Source organism: Trachemys scripta, chromosome 11 (genome assembly GCF_013100865.1).
Source record: "Trachemys scripta elegans isolate TJP31775 chromosome 11, CAS_Tse_1.0, whole genome shotgun sequence".
Taxonomy (NCBI): domain Eukaryota; kingdom Metazoa; phylum Chordata; order Testudines; family Emydidae; genus Trachemys; species Trachemys scripta.
The window spans coordinates 58,305,345-58,323,562 of NC_048308.1; the positions used below are offsets into that span (position 1 = coordinate 58,305,345).

Consider the following 18,218-nt stretch of genomic DNA (forward strand, 5'->3'; position numbering starts at 1 on the left):
TTGATAACTATTTTTGGATACTGTCTACCACCTCGTGAGTAATTTCATCTAGACCACATTTCTCTAGTTTGCTTATGAGAATATCATGCAGAACTGTGTCAAAGCCTTACTAAAATCAAGATATATATTTCACAGTACTTGCCAAATTGGCCCTGTCTTCATCTTTCTGCTGTCGGAGTGAATGTAGCATTTTCCTATACTTAAATACTGGAATAATTGCTTGATGCCGCTGTGGTCAAAGCCCAGTAAATCTCCAGTGCCAAGTCATGCAACTATCGAGAAATAAATTTCAATTTCAAAGGTTCGTTCCATTGATTTATCTCTGGAGCCATCTGAGTTTCCTTAGCTCAGCCATATCATAGATCAAATGTTTAGTATTAAATGACATGCACAATAAATTAAATATATATTCACTGTGTACTGGAGAGCCAAAGCCCTGAAAGACTTAAATACAAACAAAATGTGGATGACTCAAGCAATAGCTCAAGGCATCTTCTAACCCTGTCTGATTGTCTTGTTTTTCACATAGAATGTGCTATACACATGACTGACAAGATTCTTTTGCTCTGTGTAATTGCAAATCAGGGTCTTTTCTCTATTCTTGGGTATCATCACAAAGCTCAGACATTTTACAGCTTCTCTTCTCTAGGGTCACACCGGAATAAATACAGCAATAGCCAGATATTTAATGAGATAAAAGGATGATTAAGAGCTATTGTCAATGTAATGTACCACTATAATCATTTTCTGCTGCTAGATAAATGATGATGCAGATGATGCTGTTGTAGATTTTGTAATCTGATGGATACTGAGGAAGTCCTGACAGTTGCACACTGTGTATAACAACAGCTTGGACACAAAGGGTCAGATCCTCTGCTGTGCTGGGGATACTCAGTGCCACACCATCGGCAGATTCTGGCTGTAAATCTCAACCCGCTGGAGGACCCCTCAGGTACAGTGGGATTCTTCTGGTGACATGCTGCCAGCTCAGCAGTCCCTATGCCTTCCCCTGCTGCTAGGACACAAGTGCGACCGGGATGATGCTATACAGCTCTACTCAGATGCCGTTTGGGCCCTTTGGGTCTATTGACTAAGAGCTGCCCTCAAGCTGCTGGGATCAGGCCAGCAGAGTACAAAGCGGAGCTTTATGCCACATGAGGAGTCCTTCCCCACCCAGACATGGGCTGAGGGCAGTTCAGCTGCATGCCAAGATAGGACTCTGTCCAAAGCTATTTGCTGATTGACTGGTTGAGCTTCACAGAGCACCTGAAGTGAAAACAAATGGCCCAGGTGGGAAGAAGCCGTTGTTGTCTTACTGCAGGATTCCTGCATTGCTTCAGGTAATTGGACAAGAGGATGGATATGTCCTGAACTTCAGCAAACCAGAAAGGAATGCAGCTTTGTAGAAGTGCATTGGAATCAGCTGTCCATTTTCTTGACTCGGTGCCAGCTATTTCATTTGGTGGAATACTTTTCACCCCAAACTTGAAGTTATAAATGAGAAGAAAACATGTAACAATTGTTTAAGGAATTGTTGCAGGTAAGTAGCACAGTTCTCCCTATAAAAGAGTTAATGCCGATCAACTCCTGTGCTACACAATATTTTCCATAAAACATGTTTACTGTGGCAGAAGTCTGCAAGGGACCCCGATGAACGTGGCACTTGGGCAACCACAGATGATGATTTCCAAGAAACAATTGATGCACTTGGCTAGAAGGGGCATAGTAATCCAGACAAGCCAACTATGATGTGTGCAGTGTCCTTCCTTTCAAACAAAGGGGAAAAAAAGGTAAACACTGGATGTACATGAGGAACACCCGTTATTGTGTAGGGCTTTAGGAATGATATGAGTTCCAAAGACAGACCAGCCCATTAGAGCCTAGAAGCTGGTCATATAGGCACTATAGAAATGCAGGCAAGTAGATGGGAGAGTTTGGCGCTCCAAATGGAAGTGGCAAGTGGAAATACTACAAGCAAGAGGCAGGGGTGTTGCTCTTTAAGATCAGCTGATGGGTCTAGTAGATGGTTGGTGGATGGTGTGAGGGTGCTACTAGGTGGGCTCTGGACGTGTCACTTGAGCATTGCAAGGGGCTGGTGGAGGCTGTGAGAGCAGTTGGTTCCCCCTGCCTGTCCATGACACTGACTCCGGTGCAGTCATGGGGGTGCACTCAGCAGTGAAATAAGGAGCATCAGTAGGGACGTAGAAGAGCAGCATCAAGCGGAGGAGGGAGCACAGCTTCTTCATCCCTCCCATTACCTTGCAGCCACTGGATTTTCACAGCTGCTGGGTTGTTTTGTTTTTTAAACTGTTTTTATAACAATTCCTCGGCCACCCTCTGGTGACTCACCTGCAGTCCCAACCCCCACGTAAGAATAACTCTTGTGCAGAGCTGAATAGATGTGCTTATAAAACTACAGAGCAAAGCGAATATATTAGGCCAAACAAAGCCCTGGTGTTTGCAGGTGAGGCTCATTTGACTTCAGCCGAACACCAGGCCTCGGCCTGGCTCATTTAATTGTGCTCTGCAGTCTCAACTGCTGAGCAGTGTCCTCAGCGTGGCTCGTCGGTTTGTCCTCAGCAGAACGCACTTATTTGCTGCTGCTCACATTCTGCAGCCATTAGGGGGGTTGCTGGCTCATCACTTTTTTTTGCTGACAAAATAATTGTCAGAGCGCTGTATGCCGAGCAGTGCCAGTAATTCTGGTCATGAGCAAGCATATTTAACCATTTCGATCTTCCTAGCTGATCTCACCACACAGGATGGCACGATTTGATTCTATCACAGTGAGAACTTGATATTTCTGAAGATAAGGAACATTTTGAAATGAACAAAAGGAAAACGCAGAAGAGAGAAAACTGGGGGAGAGAAGGAGGAATGGTTTTCAAGTAATGCAGCTAGAAAATGATTAAATAGTCAAATGAGTGAAGATGGTTACACTTTGTACGGGGAGCTGCTCTGAGTCACTGCAGGCATGTACTGTAAAATGCTCTACACCCCATTTCCCAGAAGGCGACCACTTTGCACAGCTTCAAGAGTTTTATAACGGGCATTCAGAATAGAAGCAACATTTTCCAAGTACCCATACTCACCATATGTAGGCAGCCAGCCCCACAGTATCTCATTAGCTCAACAAGACAAAATTTATTGGCTCCCATTCTCAATTATACTAAAACCTGTCATTATAAGGTTGCCTTAAAGTGAGTGTCATTTACATTTGGATTCACTTTAAGGTCCCTTAAACTGTCTGGCCTAAGGCCTAGGGTGACCAGACAGCAAATGTGAAAAATCAGGATGGGGGTGGGGAGTAATAGGACCCTATATAAGAAAAAGACCCAAAAATCGGGACTGTCCCTATAAAATCGGGACATCTGGTCACCCTACCTAAGGCCTGATCTCACCTAAATTTTGTTTTTAAATAGGGATGCGACTTTTTTTTTTTTTTTTAAACCAAGAGTGATACCAGTACGGCCCCTAGTGCGGACGCAGTTATACTGGTATAACTGACAGACCAATGTTGTTATTTCCCTGCCCACACGAGGGTAGCTACATGGTATAAAGCACATTTATACCAGTCTAATTACACGCACACATAGGGGGATTGTATGGTTTTAACTGTACTGGGATCACTGAAGCGGTACAGCTTTCGTGTGTAGGAAAGAATTTAGTGTCAATGAGAATCGGCCCTTTTATTTCTGTATTTTTACAAGACAACTTAGTTGCTGTCATTTGAAAATCATAAAAAGAGGGCTAATATCATGGCCATTTAAAATTGCAGACAAAAGGAAAATGCTTAGCAAGAAAGATGTCTATCTACTTGCAGTTTCTTCTACTAAAAATGCAACTGTAACATTTTTCGCTCAGGCTTAGCAATACATTGGTGAAGAAGTCATTTAGATAAAGTAGGAAATGCTGTATTGTTGTTGTTTTTGCGAAACAGTTGATATTTTAAAAATTAAAATGCAGAAACTTGGGGTTGGTGCTGGCGAAAAGATTGGAAAAAATATTTGCAGAAATTCCCCCCTCCCTTTTTACTCAAGATTTCATCAAAATTACAAAATTCAAAAGATTTCCACCAGCTTTGGTTAGGGCCTGATTTTAATTGGGCTCTGCCCAGTCTAATTATGTTCATAACCTGTGACAGATAATCTCACTCCTGTTTGAAAGAAAAACAAACATACCAAGGTGCTACTCACAAGCCCTCCTTTCCTTTCTCCCCACCTCATGATTTAGCAGTCCTGCTTCACAATCTCTTTCACCCTAAATACTCAACATTTTTTAAAAACTCTGCTTGCTTCTCCTATGCATGCCTCTATTAGACTAAGTAGCTACCAGTTACACTACCCTCCTAGTAGTCCTTACTGCCCGATATCAGCTAGCCTTTGGTCAAGGATCTGTTCCCTCAGTGGCAAGTGACTAATTCCAAGCCACTGGCTTTCCCAGCTAGGTTTGGCACCTGAGGAAAAGTGGGAGGCCGTTTGAGATAAACAGATGAGTTGGATGTTTCTGCTGAAAGGATCCATAGGGAAAGTTAACCGTTGGACATTTGGGGTGTTCGATTTATCCCTGTGGGATGAACAGGGTGGTTCACACCTCTCAGAGCTATTATTTCGGGCACTTGGTAGACTCAGGGGGAGAAGTTTAGACAACACTGCCTCCATTTACATATTCAATTGTTCTTCACAATGGCAACAGCTAGTTTTGATTTGTTTTATTAATGAAAGTTTAGATCCCGGAGCACAGTTAGGTGGCGAACAGTGGATTTGGCTGTGTCACGGGTCCACTCACCGCTGATGGCAACTCTTCCTGGCCATCCTGGGGATTAGCTCTGCCAGGTGCTGCCCTCCTCTGGCAGTGTCTTTATCCGTCACCCTTTCCCACCGCGCGGGCCCCTCTCACTCCAGAACTGCAGCTTCCTCTTCGTAACTCAGCCCTCTGGCCAGGTCGCTATGTGGTTACCCCTTCCATGGAGTCTGTAACTAAGTCTTTCCAGAACAAATCTAGCAGTCCACTGTCCCCTTCCTGGTTGGTTCTATATCCCCAGTGGCTGGTGGGGGAATACAGACCCTCCCTCTACTTTGGGTTCCAGCTCAGTGGCAAGGTCTGCACTCCTATTTTTTGCTGCTTTCCCCCTGAGTCTTCTCCTACCTTCCTGGCTTTCCCCCTCTTTGGGTTTGCCAGCCTCCTAACTCCCTCCTCCCAGGGTGTAACTGTGGACTACCCTCTGTAGTCCCAACATACCGTCTTCCTCCCAAGGTGGGACTACAGCGTACTTCCCTGCAGCCTGCTTCTGCTCTCAGCTCTGGGGCTTTATTCAGGCCCTTCCTGTTCCTGCCCAGCTGAGCCTCATTTAATCAACCCCTGTTCCCCGGCCCCTCCTCCAATTGCAGCCCAGGGAGATAATTGACCTATCTGGCCACCCTAACCCTTTCAAGTCTTGTGTGTGGGGTGGACACCCTATCACAGGCTACACATTTCTTGGTTGAGAAATTGTGGAATATGTGGAGCCCTGCCTATGCTGACTTGTCACCAGCCCCACACCACCCTTTACCAATCCCAAACTCAGCAAAAGCCTCCTCCGCTCCTCTACAAAGAGCTATGGGAAATGGTGGGCCATGGGATAACAATTACACTTTCTTTACAAAACATTTTTTTACATCTTTTAAAAATATGATCATTAAAAAGTCTGGAAACGAACAGCAAAGGGCTTGATCCAGCTCCCCGGTACTAAAAACTACTTCATCCCTCAGTGTTATCCTACCTGAGCTATCCTGCCCCCCAAACTTAACTTGGCCGTCTAACATTGACAGAAATATATGTACAGAAAACAGTATCAATAAGAGATTAGAAAATCCTATATCCCACTCAAGGGATTCACTTCCAATATTCGTAACACTAAGATACACTACAAATGCTGGCCAACCTTTCCAACCTTGCGGACAGCTTACACGAGACATCTTAAAGGACCCTTGTGTACTCTGTACCCAGTCAATGAAAACCAGCCCTCTTAAGGTGTTTCAAATTGGTTATGCAAAAATAGAAGCACCCAAAATCACTTGTCAACTTTGAAACTTTGAGCCTGAATACAAAAACCACCCTACATTAGTCCTTATACAATTAAATACAAACGTTCAAGGCCTACACACAAACACCTACATAAACCTTCAATACCACGTAATAAGCCCATTATTTCTTAACACCAAACAGATCCATCAGGCCGATTTTACTCATGAAAGTATCATTCTGCTTCACCAACACATCACTTGATAAAAGCTCACAGACTTTGACATAACTCAATGTACCCCGGAACCTTACGCCTTCCTGTGCATTTAATTAGTAATATGTAAAATCAACAGTATGAAGTTAACAGCAGATTTCCAGTACAGATCAAAACTCCAAGGGGGCAAAGTTAGGGATAAGTCAGGCAGGATGTTAGTGAAGGATGATTCTATGGCAGCAGGGAATTGTCTGCATCACTTAACAGTTTATTTCCAGACTTTTAAACCTCATTATTTTTAACATGTAGTTTTATTGAAAGAGTGTAATTTTGCAGGGGTGGGGGCAGAGTGATAGGCGGACTCCACTGAAACATGCCTTTATTCAGGGATGTGTTTTGTTTGGGAATGTGTCTTTAAATTCATATTATGACTCTGAGTACATTAAAGGGGGAAATAAGTTCCTTCTCTGATCCAGCCACTCATATTTTCCCCTTAACCATCCCTCCCGATCCACTTGCTAGTCACATTCCCCCCACTCCTAATATCTAAGGGAAGTTCTCCTAAGTTGCCAGAATCTTTCAGTACATGCTTCTGCCTCACAACATCCCAACAATCCCCAGTGACAACCTCAAGGAGAGCATCCCAGTTGTGTGGTTCTGAAAGCTACCAACCATACATGCAGTTAGATGCGGGGTGCAGTCAAATGCAAGTGAACACACAGCTAAATCTCTCATCCAGACTCTCATCTCAGATCTCACTCACTCTGTGCTGCCCTTGAGAAATGCAATCGTGCCCCACCCATGTTTATTCAGAACGCTGCTGCAAAGATTTCCTAGCTCATTGCTTTGACTGTACTGCTGCGCTCTTTGCATCCCTCCACCAGCTCCCCTTTCTCCATCGCCTCAAAGAAACTTTCAAGGCCCTTCCTAGCCTTTCACCCGTCATTCCCTATTGAGGTGTCAACTCCTCCCTCCAATCGCTGCCAGCCTTCATTAATCACTTATTACATTTTTAAACAAGCACCTTTGTGCTTTCTCCCATGCTGACCCTCGTGCTTGGGAGAAGCTCCTTGTAAACATCTGCAAAGCCACCTCATTTTCCTCCTTTAAATCTCTCCTTTCCCCAGGTGCCTACAGAACACTTGACAACAGTTTGGCTGCTGGTGTGCTGAGGGCATTGCCTATCATGCTGACCACTATGGTCTCGCTGTTTCTTTGTGCTCCCCTGTCCGTCTGTTTTCACCTGTTGTTTATTGTCTTATACCGAGGGCCTGGTCTACACTAAAAAATTAGGTTGACCCAGCTAAGTTGCTATGGGGTATGAAATATCCAGCCCCCTGAGCGACATAGTTAAGCCGACCCAACGTCCAACTACTGCCTCTTGAGGAGGTGGATTAACTACAGCGAAGGGAGAAGCCATAGTGAGTGTCTGCAATGAAGAATTAGTGGTTTAAGTGTAGACATAGCTTTAGACTTGGTCTACAGTACTACCAACTTGGGTCAGTACAACTATGTCGCTCAGGGGGTGGATTTTCCACAGCCCGAGTGATGTAGTTATATTGACCTAACCTCCAGTGTAGATGATGCTATATCAATTGAAGGGCTTCTCCCATTGGCATAGCTACTGCTTTGTGGGGTGGTGGGGTACTTACACCTATGGGAAGAGCTCTCCCATCGGCATAGGTGGCATCTTTACTAAGCGCTACAATGGCGCTACAATGGCACAGCTGCGCCACTGCAGTGCTATCAGTCTAGACCAGTGGTTCTCAAAGCTAGTCTGCCGCTTGTTCAGGGAAAGCCTCTGGCGGGCCGGGCTGGTTTGTTTACCTGCTGCGTCCACGGGTTCGGCCGATCGTGGCTCCCACTGGCTGCGGTTTGCCGTTCCAGGCCAATGGGGGCTGCGGGAAGCGGCGCGGGCCGAGGGATGTGCTGGCCACCGCTTTCTGCAGCCCTCATTTGCCTGGAGCGGTGAACTGTGGCCAGTGGGAGCCGCGATTGGCCGAACCTGCGGAAGCGGCAGGTAAACAAACTGGCCCGGCCCACCAGGGGCTTTCCCTGAACAAGCGTCGGACCAGCTTTGAGAACCACTGGTCTAGACAAGCCCTTACATGATAAGATCTTTGAGGCAGGGCCTGGTTTTTTTGGTTCTGTGTTTGTACAGTGCTTAGCACAGGGGGGTCTTGGTTCATGACAAGGGCTCTTAGCCACTTCTGCAATACAAATAATAAATGAGGATGGTATCTAGCTGCAGGGTAGAATGTATGTTCGGTTGTGCACCTTCAGTACTAACTTTGAGCTGCTGTCTTTCGCATTAGGAGATGATTCATTCTCCATGTTAGTTTAGCCATGGATACCTCAGAGTCCTAGTAGAGAGTGGCAAATGCCATTCATCGAATAGAATTATGGAGTCAACATCAGTGGTGGCTCCAAAGGGCAGGGTGAATAAAAAGGATGAGGTCTAAAGAAGGAGTTACCAACAACTGCTGAGTAAAAGAGATCCATTGAATCTTATCTATCTATACCTGTGCAAGCCCTTGGCAGGGGCGCGCGCAAAGGGAGGCAAGCAGGGGCCTGGGCCTCCCCCCAATAATCGGCTGGGGACGCAGAACTTCTCCAGCCCTGGGGCTGTGGTGGAGAGTATGAACTCTATCTTGGCCCCGCAGAACAGGAGCACTCTCGCTCTCCCTGCCGCAGCCCAGGAGCAGGGTGCCAGGGCTGGAGGAGTTTGCTCTCCCCCCACCCCCAGAGGAGTTCTGTGTCCCTCACTGGTGCCCCCCCAGCGGTAAAATTTAAATTCCTGCGCACGCCCCTGCCCATTGGTCAATATTCCCTTGCGATACACAAGAAGTGTAGTCCAGTGCCCATTGACAAATATTCAGAAAAAAAGAGTGTAGTTAGTTGTATCACCTACATTGCGAGACAAAGGCATTCCTTTATTAAGAACTCCAGTTCAGTTCATTTTTAAACCGGTAAACAGTGCAACATTGGGATCCATTTTGTTATTTTCACATTAAAGGTGGACAGAAAGTCCAGAGTTCTGAAACATCCGGTATTAAGTGGTTGTGTGATGCGAATTGTGGTTTCCCATGGGACCCAGATCAATACACCAAACTTGGCCATATCGGGCTTTGCAATCAGATTTTAGTCCTTTAATGGTAATGAATCAATTATTTTTCCAGCCACAGTGCTACTTCCTTTCTTCTTTACTTACTGTTTTTTTAGCAAAAATTTTTTTCTTCAGCTTTTTCATATAGAGGTCTGAATTATTTTTTAAAATAACAGTGCATTTCAAAACCTCAATAGCTCTGTGGTGAACTAACTTGCTAAAAACATGAATAATTAGAGATGATCTCACAGCCTGAGCTTAACATAATATCCTGAAACCAGATGCTATGCAAATGTTAAACTTTTCTTCTCCCCATTACATCTGAAGTTATTCACCAACCCAATGGTTTTTTTAGTTCCTGTCAATGCAGAAGAAAAACAGCATTAGGGTGGAGTAAAATGTTTTTAAAAATGTGAAATTAATTGTGGAATAATAATAATAGATTGTAATGGGAATTTTGACTGAATGGAAGCTGATAATTTGTCCTTGCTAATTATTAAACAAAAGAAAAGCAGGTCAAATAACTTCAAGTGTCAAGACATCAACCCAAAATGACATGGATCTTTTCAATTAATTGAGAAGCCTAGCTACCTACCTCATCCGAATACGCCTAGTTATAGTAGTGGTGCACATTGTTCAGTCTGAGTTGTGCGTCCCTGTCTGTGCTTGGTCTACAGGGAGAGTGAATCTGCAAAAGCTCATAGTTTGATTCTTTAGCTCAAGCTGTTAAGGCATTTAGCTCTGGAAACCACCCAGTGAAGACCATGATGATGGTACTTAGAGTATCACATGGGGAGTAGAAAGGCTCACCTGTTATTTGGAGAGTTGTGTGGCCCCTGAGGACAAAGGAAAGAATACTGTTATTTATATGCTGGGTTCCATAACAAATAAAACCAAGCCACCAGCCCAAAAGAGTTTACATTTTAATTTTAGACATGACAGCCTCTGGGAATACCACCAGTGAAGGAATTCTGAAACTCAAGTCATCACAAGCAAAGTTAGCACCTGGACTCCTCTCAGAGTCCCACAACATCGGCAGTGGCAAAGGTGGTCCAGGGACAGGAAAGGGAGATTTCTGAGGTGAGGGAGGGGAAAGGGCTGGAGTGCATTGTGCATGGAGGCCTGTAGGAAACGGAATTTAACTGAGAACAGGCCTACAGCTGCTCTAATTGAAATCAGAGGTCAGGCAGATTCCTCCCTGTATCGGAATGCAATGCAGAAACACAAAGGGACTTAATACCACCTACCTTTGCTACCTCTTCCACCCCCCCAGGTCCCATTCCAGTGCAGGAACAAAGCAACTGAGAATCAGGGCCAGTAGGTGAGAGAATATATGAATAGGGCCATGGAGAAGGAAGAATATGGGCTACAGTAATACGATCATGTGGCTAGTCTGCCAAGCTGTACTGTCCCATTAAATGCACAGAAGCAGTTTTTTAGTTTTTAGCACAGAAGCTCTCCCCCCCTTTTATTGGCTGTGTGTGTGTGGGTGGAACTGAGGTAATTAGGGAGAGGAGAGAGTGCCGATGGCAAGTGTGGGGGAGTTCAGAGGGTGGGATCGGTCAGAGAGGCAGCAGGGGCATGAGGAGAGCAGAAGCTGGAGGATGGGGATGGGAAGGAGTGGTGGGATGGGGACAGGCATGGGAGAGGGAAGAGGAAGGACAAAAACTAGGTGATGGTGCAGGCAGTATGGTGAAGTGGGGAGAAAACAAAGAGTGCCCATAAAAACATGTGGCAGTAAAGAGATAATATTGGAGGAAACTGTGGGGCTAGGTACATGGGGTTGATGGATTAGCACAGCCTGGATCAGGGGACGTGGTGTAACCCACAAGGAGTTTCTGTGGTACAAAGAGGGTGGATGGACCAGCCTAGACCCTTAGGGGTAAGTCTACACTGTAATAAAACACCTATAGCTGGCCTGTGTTTGACTGGGGCTTGGACTGTGGGGCTATAAAACTGCAGTGTAGATGTTTGGGCTTGGGTTGGAGTCAAGTTCTGTAACTACGTGACAGGGAAGGATCGCAAAGCCCAGGCACCAGTCAGACCCTAGATGTTTACACAGCAGCTCTATAGCCCCACAGCCTGAGCCCTGTAAGCCCGAGTCAGCTGATGTAGGCCAGCTGTAGATGTGTTATTACAATGTAGACATACCCACAGGGTCTTGGTCTGTAGGAGGCTCATCAGCTCAAATCAACTGGCCCATCAGTCTAGCACCAGCATCCTCTGACTCAGGATTGAAGGTCATGTTGGGCCCTTCTTTCACAGGCTGGCAAAAGCAGGCCACCGCTGGAGAGGACAGTTTTGTGCTCCTCTCAATCAGTTCCTGCCAATGAAAAGAGGAGCTATCTCCACAGGGACCCACATCTAGCCTTACTTAGATGGAACCACAGTCATTCCAGCACAAGGCTTCTGAGCAGAGAACACAGAAAAGTGTGTGTTCTTCTTCCAAAAAGGCACCCTCAGAAAAGAAACAGGATGGTAGCAGAGCTGGCATCATTAACAGAATATTTCCCAGGGCAACAGCAGTACCATGGAATCTCCCATCCTAACTGTAGCAAGGTACCAAGGGACAACAGGTGCCTGGGACAATGAGCATTGAGTTTTGTAATGCATTCCCCCAAAAAGCTTATCAGTTAATTGCATACTCAATATGCAGTGCCCATCAGCCACCAGCAGATTTAATTATGGTTGACGAGGACTAAAAGGCATCATTCACTTAACTACATGCAGAATCCAAGATATGGACGCTGTTCCTAACTCTATCCTTACTCTGGATAAGTCAGGGTCAAGAATAGGCCAATAAGTCACCTCTAAAAGCTCATTTATAACATGGTACTATGACAGAATTTATTTGCAAATTGATTTTACTTTGTCCAACCAACCGTGTGTTATAGGCCCAACCAGTTATTTTCACACAACTTTGAGTTACTATACACTATTTTTATTTACTGCGTGCTCATGGGTAAGAGCAAATTCTGACTCTCCTCATGCTATCATTATTGCTACATGGGCATCACACCTAAATTACGCAGTAGTCAATGTTGTCCATTGTGTAACTATGCCAATATAGATATTCATATTATTTTAAAATAAAATATTTACCCAACTGTTAGCACTTCTTTGGAGTTGCTGTAGTCTATCATCTTAATAAAAAATTACAGTATTTTTCATCATTTTTTTCTAGTTCATAGACCAATTCATGGGTGTTTTGAATCTGTGGTGGTCCATTCGTATACCTTTAGGCACATTATATAAGAGCTTAATAGGGTGAAGAAAAAAGAAAAAGTAATGGCCTATTATGTAGATACATATTTATAGTACTTTAAAACCTCTTTCGCCAATGATCCACAATGACTTTTTCATGGACCTGACAGACTCTCACATAAAAACAGAAGATGATTTTCAACGCTTACACAACCTTCAACACATAGATACTTTGAAAAGGTATGTCCTTAAAAGGTATTTTTTCTTAAAAGGAAATACCTGGTGATTTCAGGAACTTTGACTACTTCAACTCTGCATTGCCAAAGGGGCTGAACTAGTCTTTCATTATCTTTCCTCCCCCAATTCTTAAAGTATAACGCATGACAGATTTCAGATTGAATACATTTTCCATTTGCTGAATCGTTGTTTTGTTCATAGCTGTTTGAGGTTAACTCTGCACGTATTAATCAAACCCACTACTTCCCTTCTTGTAAAACCAAAACAAAGTCTCATGCACTTTCGGGTACAGAGTGTATGTATTTGGGATCAAAGCTATATATACACACATTGAATCTGTGTGGGTTCAAACATTTCGAGGTTCAGTATCCTGAAAGGTCTTGCCCTTTTCCCTGCCGTTCTGATTATAAATCTGATTTAATTCCATCTGGACTTGGCGTTAGAAGACAACAGGCAACTTCAACTTTCTAACGTCTGTCTCTTCGCTGGAATGCTCACGCTATTGATCACCATTGGCTTCCTCAGCACAGCCACTGGCATCGCCAAAGGTGGGTAGATCAAGGAGACCGAAGGTGTCTGGGGGTGTTTACATTTTCTCAGTTTCACCCCTTTGCAGGACAGTTATTCAGTGTAGCAAGGAGAGGACATATCTGAGGCTGGGTCTCTGAAGCACGCAGGCTGGGAAAGTCTAGGGATTCTAAGTGGACAGGTCCAATACAATGCACTGCAACTTTTCTGGGAAAACAGGCAAAGTTTCCAGAGCAGTAGAGTTACTAGAGGTGCTAGGAAAGACTCCTGTTTAGATCGGGAATATATAAAGAGTTTATTTTATTTCAAATCAGATCCTCTGCATGAAATTGTTACTGTAGACATAGAAGTTGAGTGGACAAAGAGCTTCTGTTTTTCCCCTCTCTTGCACTGCCAGCCACAGACAAAATAAACCCTCGCCTGACAGGGAATAATCCAAACTTGAATCCAGCTTATGGTAACAGGTCAGTCCCTGCAGTTCTTACTCACGCAAAATCCATTGACTTCCATATAGAAAGTGAAAAGTACAGAACTATGAATAGCAGTGGTACATTGCAACCTGTAAAGCTGTAGATGTGTGTAGCAGATTTTTTTTAACTTGTGATTTTTATTTCAAATGTTTGCTGTGTTTTATCAGAATTTCTTCAATGTAACTCCCGTGGCAAGTAGATTTGGTTAAAAGGTTTCAAAGAAAAGAAATGTGGGCAACTCTTCCTCCCCTGCTCCAGATATAAAAAAAAAAAATTGGAAAATGTTTGCAAAATAGTATTCTGACCAGCTCTGTTGTTAACCCTAATGATCAAGTGTGTTCCTGGTCAAAATTTATCAGCCTAGGAGTTTATTTCTACTTTTTAGACAATTTGGTTTAAATTTCCACAATCCCCAATCAATTTTAACATATAATGCATAAAGTTTTAGTATTTGAAGTCCCTTTCATGCCTTCTGATATATTAAAAATGCTTTATTTAAAGAAGGAAACCTGCAGTATACATGGTCCATTATGTGGGTCCATATCATATCTATTTAAAGAATGAGAAACAGCAGAGATCTCCAAGTCAGCTATCACAATGGGTGTTCAGAAACTGCAGAATTCCTTCTTAAGGATTTTTAGTACATTAATGCAGGTGTTGAAAAAAAGTCTACAAACTGGGAGTGAAAGGAAATCTCATATCGCTTCCAAAAGGACCCAGCACAGTTTGTGTCCAGGGATGAAGGATATTCAGGGTGGAATCTCTTTCCTTGCTTTTGTAGGTTTTAAGTAAGAGCTTACATATTATTGAAGCGCATTTCTTTAATGTGTTAATTGACCATCGTGCTCTGCCTTTAATCACAGCTCTCAAAGTGACCCAGCCAGCAGTGGTGTTGGCCAACAGGCAAGGAGTTGCCAATCTGGTGTGTGAATATAAGCACATTGGGAATGCAGAGGAAATCCGAGTGACCCTGCTTAAACAGACGGGCAAGGAGTACACCGAGATCTGTGCTTCAACCTACACAACTGAGTACCAGATGTTCATTGTGGAAAAGATCATTGAGTGTCATGTCAGCCCCAGCCAAAACAATGTGACCCTCACTCTCATGGGGCTGCATGCTTCTGATGCTGGTCTATATATCTGCAAGATGGAGCGACTGTACCCACCACCCTATTATATGAACACAGGCAAGGGAACCCAGCTCTTTGTCACTGGTGAGCAAAGCACCCTGACTATACTACATTATTCTCTGATATATGGTTTAGTGAGCTGCTATTTTGTCTTAATAGGAGTCTAAACAAGGGTCAGAGTTAAAATCAGTTTCCAACTTTGAGAACCATTATTTGCTCTTCTCTCTTTAAGAACCACCTGTAGCGCTAAGGCAGACGTGATGCATTCAATGATCGGTGCATACTTGGGCTGTCAGAGCAATGCCCCCTATTGTACGTGTGTGTGTAGATGGATGTGTGCATAGAAGTACATAACTAGAGAAGGCCAATCATGCAGTCCTTACCCAGGTCAAACTCCCATTAAGGTCAATGGGATTTTTGAGAGGGTGTGGATTGGAGGATTTGGCCCTGTTAACATTTTGGTGAGTTCTGTTATGGAGAAGTGCCGTACCCAAAAAGGTTAATGAATTGTGACAACTTCCTTACCAATGTCATCACATTTAATCTGATGTATTTCAGATCCCGAGCCCTGCCCAGACACTGACCTGTATCTCTGGATATTAGGAGCAGCTGCTTCAGGATTGTTTATTTACAGTATCCTCATCACAGCCTGTGTCCTGAGCAAAGTGGTAAGTGCCATAACTAGAGCATCATACAATTTACACTTAATTGCATAAATATGGCAGAACGAAAGACATGATCATAGAAAAAAAAGGTAGGGACAAACTCACTGAAATGCTCTGGTTCCTTTTGGTTGTTCCAGTGCTGAAAAGCAGTCACAGACCTCGCTTTTAAGCCAGTTTATGGCTGCTTTGTGCTGTTAGAGTGGCAGAAAGCAGTCAGATCATACTGGTTAATCTGACCCATGGTTCAGGTTAGTTTCTGCACTAACCTGACTGCACTGGAATCCTGAGCAGAAGGCACCAACCATTACTGGGATCTAAGACAATATCAGTCTTCATATGTACTCCGTTCCACATCACTGACTCAGCCACTGACTGGGGCCTGGCACTGTGTCCTCATTCACCTCTGTGCAAAGTGAATGTAAAAAGTGACCACGGATGAGAGTAGAGAACTTTGACCTGCCAGTATGTTACACCTACTTTCTCCAGGTGTAAATGGCCACATAAACTGAAGGCAATGGAGGGACAGAGCCCCGACCTTCCCTGTCTCTCGGCTGGTGAGAGGGGTGTACTGTCAGTTAGAAATGGACCGGAACCCAAACCTCAGATCCAAACACCCCAAACTACTGGGCACTCAGATACAGATCCATCCTTTTCAACTAGTTCCTGGCTTTTTGAGCCACATCAAACTCCTAGATCTAAACACCTACAATTTTGGTACAGAACTGAACTTTGTAGCTTGAACACCTCTTTAGTGCTAATTCAGGGAGGGTTTGGCTACTGTTACCTAATACTCCTCTATGACGACTGCTTTTCCTTCCACTGACAAGTGCATAATCATCTCATCCTACCAGAGAGACAGAGTTAAGGGAAGGTGACTAGAACAGATTCCCCTTCCCCCTCACCCCGACAATGTGGACAAGCCAACAAATTTTGCTTATCACTGTTCTTCAGAACACGACAGTCACTGATTAAGAGTCTGTCTTCGTTGTCAAGTCTGACATGGGATTTACCTTATTTTCTTCACGTGTTTTATAGATTCGGAAGAGGAAATATCTCACTACTGGGCTCTATGTGAAAATGACTTCAGAGGAAGAGAAGAAAGTGAAGCCGTATCACATCGTCATTCGCTGAAGCACAAGAAAACAGCACAGGGCAATTTTCCAGCTGTGATAGAGATTTTACTTATTTGGCTTTCTAATTTAAACAAATAAAATCAAATTTCCTAATATAAAAGGTGGAGGGGGAGAAAAGAACATACCCTGCGATTTCTCCAGAATGTCTACAGTTTGGAATAGAATAGATTAATGAGAAGGTTATGCATTAATATTTCGAGGATACGCCTGTCACACAAATATGGCTACCTTTTGGTCATTGATTCTGAGAATTATATTGTACCATCATGTAGCCTATATGTAGCATTAAGAGCTATTACTGTTGCAGTCAAATGTCTTGCTGTCAAACTTCAGCATATGTGTTGACCAATTTAAATCAAACACTATTAAGGCAGAGGCTTGTGTGTCATCGCAAAGTTAAACATAGGGTGTTTGTGAGACTGAGATACATTCATATATAAAGGAGTGTTGATGTGTTTCCATGTAGCGCTGGGCATTTGGTGCCATTTCTTGTGTTAGCGCTTAGCATTCCTATGGGCGCACCAGCTGAGGCTGGTGATGACACTGCTGCTGTGAAGGGCTGATCTCAGCAACTTTTCTGCCATGGTCGCAGCAACGCTGTGCAGGAGTTAACACGGATGGCATTTGAGCTAGCATGGGGTGGCACTGCTAGAGAGAAAAGGTCTCACAGTAGGAGCCTTATTAGCCTATTGCTGTGAGAATGCTCCAGCTCTGTTGGAGTCTTGCTTTTTACGAAATGCTAAATTAGCATCAATCCAAACGGCAGAAAGTCTGACGCTGCATTTAAAGAGACTATTTTCCATGAAAATGAAGAAAGTGTATAAGTTTGTTTATTAGTTATGTACAGTTCAATAAAAACCTGAAGGCTTTTCCTGAAGTCAAATAAATTTTTCATTCATGATTCTCAGAAGAAACAGGAAGTGGCTACATGTTAGAAAGCAGTAATGCCAAAGGAACCCATTACCTTCTAACTCTGTGTTTTTACACTCTGGTGCCCACACATGGGCATTGCCCACATGCTCACAAACATGTCTCTTTTCAGATTTCCTCCTTCAAGTATTCAGTGCTCACCATTGAAATCTGTCCAATGGTCCATTTGCCTAATTAATGTTACCATGGCATTACTTAAAGTAGGGTTACCATATTTAAAAAATAAAAAAGAGGACACTCCACGGGCCCTAGCCCCGCCCCTTTCCCACCCTAGTCCTGCCCCTTTCCCACTCCGGCCCCGCCCTACTCCGCCCTTTCCCCGCCCCTTTCCCAAAGTCCCCGCCCCAACTCCCCCTCCTCTCTCCCAGCCACGTGAAAAGGGCTGCCCGAGCGCTACCGGCTTTACGGTTTGCCGGGCAGCCTCCAGACCCTGTGCCCCCGGCAGGCGCTTCCCCAGCACAGCTGGAGCCCGGGAGGGGAAGCGCCCAGCCGGGGGCGCAGGGTCTGGAGGCTGCCCGGCAAACCGTAAAGCCGGTAGCGCTCGGGCAGCCCTTTTCACGTGGCTGGGAGAGAGGAGGGGGGGTTGGGGCGGGGACTT

At 44.3% G+C, this 18,218-nt stretch overlaps 1 protein-coding gene across 1 annotated transcript; it reads left to right on the plus strand.

Moving 5' to 3' along the window:
• The first annotated feature begins 13,129 nt into the window (after positions 1 to 13,129).
• On the plus strand, positions 13,130 to 17,476 carry CTLA4 (cytotoxic T-lymphocyte associated protein 4). Its single transcript, XM_034786142.1, has 4 exons — positions 13,130 to 13,312; positions 14,626 to 14,976; positions 15,451 to 15,560; positions 16,593 to 17,476. Exons 1-4 carry the CDS (start codon positions 13,255 to 13,257, stop codon positions 16,686 to 16,688), a joined length of 615 nt encoding a protein of 204 aa, XP_034642033.1. The 5' UTR covers positions 13,130 to 13,254; the 3' UTR covers positions 16,689 to 17,476.
• Positions 17,477 to 18,218: the final 742 nt, after the last annotated feature.